This window comes from Marmota monax, unplaced genomic scaffold (genome assembly GCF_021218885.2).
Source record: "Marmota monax isolate L192 unplaced genomic scaffold, Marmota_monax_Labrador192_F-V1.1 WCK01_AAM20220418_F8-fsc00086, whole genome shotgun sequence".
Taxonomy (NCBI): Eukaryota; Metazoa; Chordata; class Mammalia; order Rodentia; family Sciuridae; genus Marmota; species Marmota monax.
In genome coordinates, this window is record NW_026693086.1 from 7,592,804 (window position 1) to 7,607,505 (window position 14,702).

At 41.0% G+C, this 14,702-nt stretch overlaps 1 protein-coding gene across 1 annotated transcript in view; it reads left to right on the plus strand.

Moving 5' to 3' along the window:
- Positions 1-1,179: 1,179 nt before the first annotated feature.
- The window catches only part of Vkorc1l1 (vitamin K epoxide reductase complex subunit 1 like 1), a 59,109-nt gene continuing 45,586 nt past the window's right edge, over positions 1,180-14,702 (plus strand). Inside the window, exon 1 of the mRNA XM_046454366.2 lies at positions 1,180-1,408. Coding sequence (XP_046310322.1) covers positions 1,215-1,408 — 194 coding nt within the window. The 5' untranslated portion in view covers positions 1,180-1,214. The remainder of the gene's footprint in view (positions 1,409-14,702) is intronic.

The following is a 14,702-nucleotide window of genomic DNA, read 5'->3' on the forward strand; positions in this document are numbered from 1 at the left end:
TGGCTCTATATCAATTGTTTTGCGAGTCCCTATGGCCTGGTTATCCTTTTATTCTGACTTGCCTTTTTCTGTGTCCTGATTTTTTAGTTCATTTTTATATTTTTCTACATTATCTGAATTATGTTAAGCCTCCTGAAATTCAGCTTACGGAAAAGTAGAGCAGTCATAAATAACTTTAAAAATACTTTTTTATTAAAGTATTACATATTTAAAAAAAGTTTTGCACAGGTTGGACACAGGTGACTGCAGGGAGTGCCAGGGAAGATCGTGTCATTGAAGCGTGACTATGGAGCTCCGGGCCAGGGTTAACTTTGATTGGGTCAGAAATATCAAGTGATAAGACGAAAAAGGCAAAAGGATGGCAACTGATTGCCGGGCCTGCAAAGTCACGCACAGAGTTGTCTGAAATTCATTCAGCGCCCGCCCCTGAGGCCGGCGACTCACCGCCCCGCCACGGGCCCTGCCCCTCGCGCGCCGCGCCTCCCCGCGGCCCGGCCTGTCAGCGGTTGTGCGCACCGCTCCTCTCCGCTGGCCCCGCCTTCTGCCTTCAGCTCCGCCTTCCGCCACGCGCCGCTCCTTCGGGGTCTCGGCGGCCCGTGGCTACGCGCTCCGCCCCTCTGGCCGCGCCCTCCCGCCCCACCTCTTCTCCCCCCGCCTCTCGCCTATCTTCTGGCCCCGCCCTTCTCTCTGGCCCCGCCCTCCACAGTGCGCCGTGCCTCCAGGGTCTCTGCGACCGGTGGTTGCGCGCTCCGCCCATCCGCTCGCGCCCGCCTTCTCCATCCCGCCCCTTTCCCCGCTGGCTCCGCCCCTTTTCAGCCCGCCTTCCGCCGCGCGCCGCGCCTGCTGGGTCTCGGCAGCCTTCTGCAGTTGCGCATTCTCGTCCGTCCGCCCGCGCCCGCCTTCTCCGCCCCGCCCCCCCGTGGCCCCGCCCCCGCCGCGCGCCTCGCCGCCTGTATCTCGGAGGCCTGCTGGCGGTTGCGCGCTCTGCCCCTCCGCTCGCGCTCGCGCTCGCGCTCGCGCCCCGCCCGGCTCGCTCCTCTCGGGGCGGTTGGGCCGCGCGCCTGTGGGGGCGGGGCCCGGAGGCGGCTACCGAGCCAATGGGGCGCGGCGGCGGCGGCGGCGGTGGCGGCGGCGAAGGCGGCGGCGGCGGCTGGGTCGGGCCCCGACGGGCGGCGGCGGTTGAGGAGGAGGCGGAGGGCGGCGGTGGCGGGAAGATGGCGGCGCCCGTGCTGCTGAGGGTGTCGGTGCCGCGCTGGGAGCGGGTGGCCCGGTACGCCGTGTGCGCCGCCGGGATCCTGCTCTCCATCTACGCCTACCACGTGGAGCGGGCGAAGGAGCGCGACCCTGAGCACCGTGCCCTGTGCGACCTGGGGCCCTGGGTGAAGTGCTCCGCCGCGCTCGCCTCCAGGTAGCGCGGCGGCGGCGGCGGGGGCCGGGGCGGCGGGGGCCGGGGCGGCGGGAGCGGGGCACGGGCGGCGGCGGGAGTGGGGCGCGGGCGGGGGCGGGCGGCCTGCGGGCTCCCGGCCGCCTGCGCAGGCCGAGCGGCCCGGGGCGTGGGCCGGGCCGGGGCAGGTGCCACCGCAGGCCGCGGGACGCGTGCGGCCGGTGACATTCGCCGACCGGCGCGAGCGCGACCGGCCGGTGAGGGACGCCCTCACCGAGTGCGTCCGATTGCCGGACGTTTGCTCACGGCGAGGCCGAGTAAGGTCCGGTGGAAGTTTGCGCCGCACCGGCGCTAGTGCCCCGCCGGGCTGCGGGCGGACCTGAAGGTTGCCGGCCCGTGCTGCGCGCACTCACAAAGACGAGGCACTTGCTGAACGGGTTTCCACACCGGGCGGTTTAGTTTTTTTAAAAAACGTGATTGATTTGTCAGTTATATTTTGTTTTAATGCATTAAATTTTCCTAGGTAAGCTACTTTGAAAGACTGGGGACTTGGATTTTTAAGGTGCTGTTTTTTATAACGGGGTCTCAGCAAAAGTGAAAAGAATGATTTCATAACCATATCCCTAATATTTTGATGTTTGTAAACAGTAGTCACATTTGAGACATTACTTCCCCTCTTGTGGATCTGTAAATTGCTTGATAAACAGAAATGTATAGCTCCCTGGTTTATTTTGACCCACATATTGATAATTACAAACAAACTAGCATCTCGGAGTTTGCCTTGTTTCTGTTTGCAAACTTCAGGCTGCTGATGTTTCCCACTTGTCCTTTTTCATGTACCAGGTACTCTTTAATTTGATCTTAAACCATATTCCTGTACCTGCTTGAATCCCTGTTGAATCTTCCTGGTTGCATTAAACATTTAAAAAATGCATTTACAATGTAGTTTACAGTGCAAAATATATCATTGTGACAAAAAGCTCACATTTGTTGGTTATTTGAACCAACTTGAGCTTTATTAGTTACAGATACTCCTTGAGATCCACTAAATATATTTTATGCAGACATTTTGATGTTATTTTTGCTTTTGGGAAGGGCTTTTAAACTTAAAAGTATCCAACCCGAAGTTAGTTGAATGAATAAATACATAACGAGAAGTCTGTGCAGCAGCATATTTGAAGTATTAAAGAAATAATAACTTGATATTAGATAAATAAGAAATTTAAACAGAGTCGGTCATAAGTTTTAGGGTTTTTTGGGGGGGGGGGTTGGTACTGGTGTTTGAACCCATGAGGCACTTTATCATTAAGCTACATGCCCAGCCCTTTTGGTTCTTTATATTTTTTATTTTGAGACAGGTTCTTGCTAAGTTGCCCAGGCTGGCCTTGAATTTGTGATCCTCCTGCCTCAGCGTCCTTAGTTGCTGGGATTACAGGTGTGGGACACTGCTCCAGTTTTGGACTTTTGGGGAACATTATATAGTCTATAAAATTTTTAATAGACTTTTTATTATTTGGGCATGTAAAGAGTACTTTGTGTTTAAATTCTTAAAATTGACTTTTCTTTAAGAAATGTTTTTGAACCATGTAGTAAGTATAAACTAAGAATTTTCATAAAATTATATCAAGTAATATCAATTAATATTAAAACACATTTAGAAGTATTGTTAGATTAAAATAACTGGATCTCTCCTTTTAAAAGTGAATTTACTATGTCGTGAATGAAACTAGTATTTAATTATGTAGCGATGTACATATTTCGAATTTGATTCTTGCCAAAAGATGGGTAAGAAATACTACTTGCTAATAATAGGAATAAATAGTTCACTGGCTGTTTATATGATAAAGTTATTCTGAAGAAATGTATCCAGTCTGATCAGCCTGTTTTGTAAACTGCTTTTAAAATCCATATGTGTGTACATGTGAATATTTATTGCAGATTTGGAAATTGAAACAGCTGAAGTCTGATTAGGTAGACTTATTTTCTTTTGGAAGTGGATTGAGTAAGCATCATTAAACATTTTTATTTTGGCAAGGTGAAAATGCCTTTCAATGTAAGTAGATTATTTGAAGGCCTCAAGTTAGTTCAAATATTGATTGGCATATATCAGCAGTACAGAAAGATGTGACTGTTTTATGAGAAGGAAGTTTGAGTCCAGGTTTGAGTTAGTAGGATTAAAAGGTAAAGGATAAGAAAAGATTAACAGACGAAAAAGATTCTCAGGAGACTCTTCCTCTGGGATCCCGAGTTAACTTGTGATTTTGAATTACTTAAACTTACTTTATTCTTGTTTCTCAATTCTTAAATTTCCTAATTTGTCAAATAAGGTAGAGATTAATGAGACATTCTTAGGGAGTAGTATCTGTGTATAAAGGTCTTTAAAATTTTGAGAGGCATAATTACATAAGAGAATATTTCAAGGTTTTGGATTTCAAAAGAAATTCAAAGTTGGGAGCTGCAACAGAACAGAATTACAGTTTTTAAATTCTATCAAGTACAGCCAATAAAGATAGCAATTGTAGCTGGGCATGGTGGGACACACTTGTAATCAACCCCAGCAACTAGGGAGGCTGAGGCAGGAGGATCTTGAGTTCAAAGCTAGCCTCAGCAAAAGCGAGGCGGTAAGCAACTCAGTGAGACCCCATCTCTAAAAAAAAAAAAAAATACAAAATAGGGCTGGGGATGTGGCTCAAGCGGTAATACGCTTGCCTGGCATGCGCGGGGCGCTGGGTTCAATCCTCAGCACCACATAAAAATAAAATAAAATAAAGATGTTGTGTCCACCGAAAACTGAAAAATAAATATTAAAAAATTCTCTCTCTCTCTCTCTTTAAAAATAAAAACCAAAAAACAAAATAGGGCTGGGGATGTGACTCAGTGGTTGAGTGCCCCTGAGTTTAATTCTTAGTACCCGCCCCCCCCCCAAAAAGATAGTAACAACTGACACCACTATCTATTGCCACATTTTATTTTTAAAGGATATTTTAACTCAGTTTGACAGAACATAATTTCAGAATAAAAGACCTTTAAATTGAATAATTTAGCTTTATCAAAAACTTTATTCCCCCCCCACCTTCAGTACTAGGGATTGAACCCTGGATGCTGTACCACTGAGCTATACCTCCTCATGGCTGGCCTTAAATTTGTGGTCCTCCTGCCTCACCTTCTCCAGTAGGGATTACTGGTGTGTGCCACTGTGCACACTGTTTTTATTTTTTTTCACTTTTACATAAATTGGTGAAAACTCTGCTGTAAACCTGAACGAGCCTGTCAACCAAAATTAAGTAAGCACTTCTTGATTCCCTTAGTTTGGTGCTTCAAACTCAAATCCAAAGGATCTGGGTGGGCTCCTAGTTCTACCACTGCTTAGACTTGTGGCCTAGAGCCAGTTATGTTCATGGAACCTCTGTTGATTCTTACGTTAAGTAGGGATATCAAAACCTATTTTGCCAGATTAAGGTTGTGGCTCAGAGGTAGATCGCTTGCCTAGCATGCTGTGAGGCACTGGAAACCACCAGTTTGGAAACCAGATTTCCAAACTGGTGGTTTCCACATAAAGTAAAATAAAGATATTGTGCCCACATATAATTAAAACATAAATTTTTTTTGAAAATCTATTTTGCCAGATCAATGTTAGGATTAAAGATGAACTAAAAGTATATACTCAGTTATACCTGTTGTTGATGGGAGATGTTCTGTTTTTTGCAGTGTCAGATCATGCATGTGTTTAAGTAAAATGAGTTTCTTGTTTTAGGTTAGTCATTTGTGTATTTAAGCATTAATTGTTTTAGTATAATTTATTGCTTACTCCCTGTCAAAGCATCAAGATGTAAAGCATTTAAAACAATTTCAGCCCAAGCTCAATGTCAAACACTTGCAGTCCCACCTACTCAAGAGTCTGAGGCAGGAGGATTACAAATTTGAGACCATCCTGGGCAATTTAAGTCCCTAAGCAACTTAGTGACCTTGTTTCAAAATAAAAAGGGTGGAGCATAACCCAGTGGTAGAGCCCCCCAGGATTCAATCCAGTACCACAAAAAAACAAAACAAAAAAAAAAAAAAAAAGGAAAGTTTCAGAAGTAGTGCAAGAAAAACAAAATAATATGCAGAATACTCTTTGTAGGTATTTCCTATAAGTTGCATTAGACTCCCTAGAAGGATTTCTATGTAAAATAGTACAGATAATCTTGAAAGATTAATAGACTTAACAATTCACAAAACATTTCCTTGTTTTACAAAATGTTGTACTTATACCTGTTCCATAGCTAATAAATAAATAAAAACCCACCACCTATTCACTACTCATTCCCTATTGAAATAATGCAGTTTTATAATCTGTGGATTTTTATTGCTGCTCTTTGTCCGACAGATTCAGAGGTCCTGGCTTGCCCAGGTAACACAGGAAGTAGAAGGTTAAGATTGGAAATCTGGTTTCCAAACTGGTGGTTTCCAGAGAACTAGCTTGGATCCCAGATCTATCCCTTGTGTGATTATCATGCAGGCCTGTGTTTGCTGTTTGAGATTTGAAGGATGGCTTAGCAGGTATAGTAAGGTCTCCTTTCCCCCCATTCTAGAAGTGTGCTCCTCCCTGTAACTCAGGGGGCTGTAGAACTTTACAGAGCCACTTTATTCCTTTCAGCATAGAAACAACCATATTGTTACCATCATTTTTTTAAACATGAAGGTGTTATCATAATTCTGACCTCTATCTTCCTTTCTTTCTTTTTTTGGGGGGTGGGGTGGGGTAGTCTACCACTGAGCTTCACCCTTAGCCCTTTTATTTATTATTTTGAAATAGTCTCACTAAATTGCTGAGGCTGACCTGAAACTTGGAAACCTCTTGCCTCAGCCTCCCAAGTCACTGGAATTACAGGTGTGCACCACCATAGCCCTATTTGTATCCTCCTTCTTTCTTAGCATTCTATCACCACCATATTTTTAAATGCTTGTAATCATATTTAGTGAAATGTTTATGAATGCTAGTGTGAGAAAGAAATTTTTTTTTTTTAATATATTTATTTATTTATTTATTTTTAGTTTTCGGTGGAAACAACATCTTTGTATGTGGTGCTGAGGATCAAACCCAGGCCGCACGCATGCCAGGCAAGCACGCTACGGCTTGAGCCACATCCCAGAAAATTTGTTTTAATAGTTTTGACTAACATGAATTAAATATAGATTGTTGTATTACAACTGTTTTCTGGTACAGAAATTTCAGAAGTAGTATAAACTAACAGAACATGAGAAATAGAAAGAGTCACAAAGAAGTAATTCTGAAAGACCATAAAGTAGAGATAAATGTTTACAGGTAGAGCTTACTATATGCTAGGCAGTACTCTAAATGCTTCACATATATTCTTAGAACAGTCCTATGAGGTAGGTTAGTTTCATTGTCATTTTATAGATGAGAAAACTGAGGCACATAGCGTGTGCATGACACTTGATCTAGACAGGGCAGTGGCAGGGGCCCGCTTCTAACCCAGACTACCTGGCTCAAGAGTCCAAGAGCACTTTATCACTTCAAGTTTAGTACTTCCAAGTTCCTTGGAGATCAAATATTGATAAGTTATACCCATATCAGCCAAATGAAAAAATATTGTACAAACAGTAGTGCCGTTTTTTAAATATAAAAACATATGACAGGGCTGTAGCTCCGTGGTAGAGTGCTTGCCTAGCAAATGTGAGGCACTGGGTTCGATTCTCAGCACAACAAAAATATATAAATACAAATAAAAGGTAGTGTGTCCATCTACAACTAAAAATAAATAAATAAATAAAAGTAGGACAAAAATTCCCAGAGTTTGTATTAGAGCTCTTATCTGTTCAGAGCAATCTTTTTGGAAAAGCCAGAACATAACTATAAAGATGTGGTATTGAACAAATAAGCTGCTGGAGTGTTTGTTATCTAAGCCGAAACCCGTGAAGACCAGACATTTGTTATACCCGGTTAGTTAACAGATCTGCAGTGGGTAAGCTAGAAAAAAGACTATCCAGGTTAGCTGGAAGGAAGATAAAGTGAATCTAGGTAGTGGGAGGGAAGAAAGCTAAATCTATAGTGGTTAGATAGCCCTTTCTGAGGGAGGTGTTGAGTCTGTGGATCTGCTGCACTTGAAGACAGGAAAATTGGCCCTGGGTTGTGGTGCTGGCTAAATCACCAGGCAGAACTAGGAACTTAAGAGAGATTGATTATTTCCTGGATGATTAGAAAGAACTCCAGGGAACAGCACAAAGAAAGGAATGAAAGTTTTCTACCAACTGGCAATAAGGAGAGTGGCAAGTGGTCATAGTGAATGTAATATAGACCTCCACCCGAGTTGGGGAAGGACTGGCATCTGGAGCGTGGTCAGAAAAACGTAAAACCAGGCATTCTTTTATACCCCGTTTTTTTGTTTGTTTGTTTGTTTGTTGTTTTTTTTTAAAGAGAGAATTTTTTTAATATATGTTTTTTAGATTTCAGTGGATACAACATCTTTGTATGTGGTGCTGAGGATTGAACCCGGGCCGCACGCATGCCAGGCGAGCGCGCTACCACTTGAGCCACATCCCCAGCCCTATACCCTGTTCTTGTAAACAAAGATAAAAGAAGCACTGAGTCTTGGGTTTTCTTCTACCAAGTATTTGAGCTAGATTGTACTAGACCTGTATTAGATGACCAGTTTTCAGGATTTCTTCCTCAGAATGCTTGTTCTGTGTCAGTGGACAGGGATTTCATAACATTTGACTCATATTTTAATATATTATTCTTTAAAATATTATAAACACTTATTGCTGGGTGTGCTGGTATATACCTACACTCCCAGCGGTTCAGGAGGCTGAGATAGAGGATTTGCGATTTCAGAGCTAGCCTCTGCAAAAGTGAGGCGCTAAGCAACTCAGTGAGACCCTGTCTCTAAATAAAAAACAAAAAAGGGCTGGGGATGTGGCTCAGTGGTTGAAAGTCCCTGAGTTCAATCTCTGGTACCAAAAAATAAAAATATACTATAAACACTTTTGTGTTTTACAATTTCAAGGCCCAATGCTAAAGTCTTCTGCCTCTGACATTGGACAGGTTAGTCTCTGCTCACTTTTCTTATTTGTAGGTTTAGTGTGACATTTGCATTGTAGAGTTATTTAAAACTGAGCAACAGGTGTACAAGCATTTGGCACCAAAGTATTCAACAAACACTCTTATTAAAAAGTGTGTAAATGTGGACTGGGGATATAATTCAGTTGGTAGAGTGCTTGCATCACATGCACAAGGCCCTGGGTTCAATCCCAGTAAAACCACCCCCCCACACACCAAAAAAAAAAAAAAAAAGCATGAAAACATCTTGGTTCTTTTTTTTTTTTTAATTAAAAGTATTTTTAGTTGTGGATGGACCTGATGCCTTTATTTTACTATTTTATTTTTCTGTGGTGCTGAGGATTGAACCCAGTGCCTCACATGTGCTAGGCAAGTGTTCTGACCCTAACCCTAATCCCTTGGTTCTCTTTTAAAGTTAATTCTTGGACAAGTCTCATTTTTAATAAGCTTTGTACTATGAGTTTTTAAAATAAAGCCTTTGTTGTTTTCTATTTTGTTAAAGAAAAAAATTATAATAAGGGCAGTTCCTACTGTGTGTCACCAGATTATATTAATTTACTGTCAGCAGTACCTTTGCAAGTTTATAGTTTGTTATTTAAATATTTTAGGGGAGTGGTAATGGTTTTTAAATTATTGCTTGTTTTTATTTTAGTTAACATTTCAATATTAATCACCTGTGTTTCAAGGAAAATCTTAATTAGTAGTTATTCTTCATGGTTTAATTTGTGAAGTTTTCTTAGCAGTAGGGAAAGTGTGGATAACCATGCATGTCTCTGAGTATTTGGGTGTGTGATTTATATGGTGCTAGAAATTGAGAAATCAGATGATTTTATGATGGCATTCTGGTGAAGGGACTCCAGGAATATCACTCAAATCCATAGCCATTATTTTCAAATCTGTTGGGAGAGAATTTTAGTAAACATGTGTACTGGTGAATGGAAAGTAAAAATACTTTATATTTTATTTATTTTTGTTGCGGTGCTGGGTTTTAAACTTGAATCCTAGAACACCATGAATTAAGCCCTCTCTGTCTCCCCACTTCTCAAACATTACTAGATCTTCCTCATGTGATCTGAGCAGAGCCTGATTTAACTCATTCCTATCAGTTGCTCTGGGTCATGTAACCAGAGAGAGTCCTTTTGCCTTGGTTGACTGCTGATCTGGCCTTGCCACCTGCCCTGGGCATTTTTTGCCCAAGTAGTTCTGGCCCTGGCTGTCCCCTGAAGAAGAGAAGGCGGGGCTGCGGTGGGGTCGCTGAACCTTCCTGTTCTGCCTCTGTCACAAGAAGCTAACCTTGTAGTGGTGACTGCCCAGTTGCACAGACACAGCCAGTGCTGTCACATTGTCCTCTTATTCCGGAGAGTGGAAAGAGCAAAAGGGGCCCTGATCATTCTTCTCAAAAGACCCACACCAAAACTTAGAGCCATTCTCAGAAACCCTGGTTTTCTCTTGGGTGGTTGCTGGTCTTCACCAGCAAAGAGGTGGAGTAGGAACTGGCTTGCTGAGTGTCACATATGATATGTACCCTCCCTAGGTACTCGTCAGCATTCCCCTAGTGGCTTGTTTCTCCTGAGATGTGCTTTTCTCCTGCTTAATGGTTCATGATGTGCTCTTTGATTTTCCTCCTACCAATTGGTTCCTTCCCTTCTCTTTTTGCTGGCTAATGTCTGTACCTGGCCATTACTGTTAATGTTTCACAGATCAGCTCTCGTCCCTCCTGTCACTTTCTTTTCTCTTTAACAATCACATCCCTGCTCACAGCTTCACATACGTGTGAATCCAACATTTTTGTCTTTTACCAACCTCCTTTTTAAGCACTTGATCTGCATATCTAATTGCCTAAATTGCTTACTGGACATTTCTATTTGGCCATTTCAGAAGTACTTCAAATTCAACATGTCCAAGATTACATTCATATTCTTCCTCTGAAAGTGCTGTTTGCTATCAGTGAAAGGCGTCACCACCCAAGCAGTGTGCAAATCAGAAACTGTGGCTTGTCTGTGCCTCCCCTCCCCATCCACTCACCACATCCAATAGATTGTTTTTAACCTTTTGAAATTTGGAAGCATAACATTCTAATGGTCACTTTTCTAGTTTTCTCATTCTCACCAAGATTGCATGCAAGCTTGAAAGCTTAGTTTTGTCTTGTTATTTGAACTTGGTATTAATGGAAAGTTTTAGTTTTACTTGGCTGCTTTCACTGAGTATTGTTTTGTGAGACTCATCCATGTTTTATAGAACTGTAGTTTGTTCATTCATTAATCATTGCTGATTAGTATTCTACTTTGAATATACTTCAGTTGACTAAATTGTTTTCTTTTGGGTAGGCTCTTAAGTTATTCTCAGTTTGCAGCAATTGTGAATATTAATTTTTTAAATGTTTTTAGTTGTAGGTGGACATAATAACTCTATTTTATTTTTATATGTGCCTCACATATGCCAGGCAAGCGCTGTACCACTGAGCCACAATCCCAGCCCAACGTTTTATTTATCTTCAATTTCAGTCGGTACTGTCAGACTGTTTTCCAGAGTGGTCACTTTGGCTTAGATTCCAACTTGTATATGAGAATTCCTGTGTATCCGCCTCTTTGCCAAACTTGGGAACTGTCAGTCTGTTAAATTCTACTTATATGTTTATTTGTCATTTATTTATTTTGCAATAATGGGGATTGAACCTAGGCCCTTGTGCATGCTAAGGAACTGAACCTACACACAACCCCTAATCTATTAAATTTCAAATTGACCATTGTGGTTTATATGTTATGGGTTTTTGAATGTAACTCAGGAATATTTTATATGTAATACATGCGAAAATCTTAAATTACAGCTTCAGTATTTTTAGATGTATATGTACCCCACGATAAAGAAACATCTCCTTCACCCCAGTAGCTTCTCTTCTGCTTTCTTCCAGTCAAAAGGTGCTATTCTTTTTTTTTTTTTTTAATATTTATTTAGTTGTAGATAAACAACTAAATATTTATTTTTATGTGATGCTGAGGATTGAACCCAGTACCTCACACATGTGAGGCAAGCACTTTACCACTGAGCTACAGCCTCAGCCCCAGAAGGTGCTATTCTGATTACAGAGTTTGGACTTGATTCACAATAAAATCATTTTGCCTATTTTTGAACTTCATATAAATGGGTTCAAGTACTCTGGTGTTTGGCTTCTTTCACCTGTGTAGTGGTTTTGTATAATACATTAAAGTTGTTGATTGTATCAGTTATTCTGTTTCTGTTGCTGAGTTTTATGATTATATTATAATTCACTTATTCATTGAAAACTGCTTCTGGGGTTTGACTCTTGTGAATTAAGCTGCTAGGACATTCTGCAAATCTTTTTATGTATGTACTCATTCCTATTAGTTCTATGTCTAGGAGTGGATTTCTAGGTCACAGAGTAGATGAGTGTCTATTAAAGTCTTTCCCAAAGTGGTTGTACTATTTAATACTTCTCTTTGGTTTTAATTTGTTTTACTCTGGTTACTGATGAGATTGAGCAGCCTTTCCGTGTTTTTTGGCCGTTTAGATATCGTCTCTTTTAAGAGCTCATTAACACCTTTTGCCTGTTTTTCTGTCAGGTGCTCTGTCTGTCTTACTGGTTTGTAGGATAGATGGCTATCTATAGATATAAATAATATGTATACACACATGTATACACATATCTAACACACACACCCTGTATCTGTGTCACAGATACTTTTTTTTTTTTTTTTTTTTGCATTATTGGAGATGGAACCCAGGGCTTCACACATGCTAGGTAAGTGCTCCACCACTGAACTACATCCTTAGCCCATTTTATTTGTTTGTTTGTTTGAAGACAGTGTTTCACCAAGTTGCCCAGGCCGGCCTCAGTCTTCTAAGTAGCTGGGATTACAGGAGTGCACCACCTCAATCAGCCTCTATGTATTTTTTAATCTCATATTTTACCTTGCCACCACCCCAGCCTTCTAGCTCTCTCTCTCTTTTTTGAGTGGGGGCTAGGGATTGGGTGCTTTACCATGAGCCACATCCATATTCCCAGCCCTTTTTAGTTTTCATTGTGAGACATGGTCTCACTAGGTTACTAAGGAATTTACTAAGTTGCCGAGGCTGGCCTTGAGCTTGAGATAATCCTGCCTCAGCCTCCCAAATTACTGGGATTACAGGCATGTACTTCTACATCCAGCTGCCTTTTTATTCTCTTAAATGTACCTTTTGGTTAACAGAAATCATTATTAATTTTAATGTAGTTAAATGTGTTAATGTTTTCCTTTGAAATTAGAGATTTTTGTATCCTGGTATGAAGAAGATATCCTATCTTTTATTGTTTTGTCTTTCACATTTACATCAACAGTTTACATAGATGTTTTTAAGTAGTGTGAGATACGGGTCAGTTATTTTTCCTGTATGACTACCTGAGTATTATTGTTATTGCGGTACAGTTTATTGGAAAGAAACATCAGTGAATGTACAGGAATTTGGGTTCTCTTGTTCTGTTCTTTTCTTTGTTCATGGGCCTCCTCTGTCTCATTTTCTTAAATACTCTATTTTAAGAATTCTCAAAGAGTGGTCTGGGTACCATATAGTGTTCCTGAGACCGTTTCCATGGGTTTGCCAGGTCAGAGCTCTTTCTGTAGTAAGATAAAGCTGTCATGTGCCATTGGTTAGGGCTTTCCAGAGGTGTATGGCCTGTGACGCAGCATCAGATCTGACAGATCTGAGAATCCAGCTGCTTTCTGTTAAGCCAGACAGAGACTTAAAGAGTGTACCCTTCTCAGTTCTTTTGTCTTGTAAAACAGTTGTTTTTCATAAAATGGTATGTAAGTGTGTCATGGATTTCTTGTTATTTTTAAAGGAAACAGTAAGTATTTAAAACTTTTCTGTTTTAATTTCTCATGAGATAAGTATAATAGAAATAATTCATATAAACTGAAGCTATTTAAAGTCTCAATAATTTGTAGAGAGGTGAGACGAAAAAGTTTTGAGAATCACTGCTCCAGTTTCACAGATCTTAGTATCAGTGGCTGCCAAGCCAAGGCTGGGCTCCCTGCTGCCTTTCTACATACTGGGCCCTGTGGGCTTGTGAGCTGTACAATGTGCCTGAGGGGGTTTCAGGGGAAGCTGTGAAGTGGGGTAAGTTTTGGGTAGCTGAAGTCTTCACTCCATTGAGTCTTCCAGTTCATGGACATGACTTTCCCATGTAATTTGGCCTTTACGGTTTTTTTGTTTGTTTGTTTGTTTTTAATGCTGATATATAGGAATTTTTGAAAAAAATAAGTCATCTTTGAAATGAACTTGAGAACTAACAAGAAAATTAAAGGTATCTCTGAAAAATATTGTAAAACTTTACAGAAGGACATAAAAGAATAAATGCTAAGGCATAACTTACTCTTCAATAGGATAGCTCTCACATTGAAAAGATGTATCCTCTAAATTAAGATGCATGTTAAAATTGGTGACATCTCTGTCACTTCTTGATCACGCAGTAATGAAGTTTTAGGAACATTGTAACCAATTTATTTTACTTATTTTCCTTTCATTTTAAGCACAACTCATGTCATCTTAAAAAATGTTTTTAATCTAATAGAGCACTTTTACTTTTTAAATTTTTTTATGGTTTTTTGGTAAGTGCTGGGGATTGAACCCAGGCCCTTGTGCATGCAAGGCAAGCACTCTACCAACTGAGCTATATCCCCAGCCCAATAGAGCTCTTTTCAACTGGAGTAAGATAATTGTGCATCTTATCTTGAAGGTCTTAAACTCAGTGATAATAATCTATAAATTCTATATAAACTCAAATAATATTTCAGTAGTCTTTTCAAAACTCAATACTGAGCCAGGTGTGATGGCACATACCTGTAATTGTAGTGGCTCTGGAGACTGAAGCAGGAGAATTTAAAGTTCAAGACCAGCCTTAGCTACTTAGCAAGACCTTGTCTCAAAATTTAAAAAAATTAAAATGTCTGGGAGTGTGACTTGGGACTAGAGTGCCCTTGGGTTAAATCCCCAGTGTGGGTAGAGGAACTCCTTTATTCTAAAATTTATATGGAAAAAAAAAGTGAAATTTTGTGTGAAAATCATGAAGACCAGTGTTCAAGAAGAGAGGATCAGTGCTATCTAACACACAAGAGTCTGTTGAAGTAAATTAAGTCTGTAAAATAATTAAGACCATCAGAGTAGAGAGGCCATCATTAGAACAGACTTGAGATTACAGAAGTAGCCTCATCTGCAGAAAGGATTTATGTGATAAAGATGAAAACACTGAATTTTTAA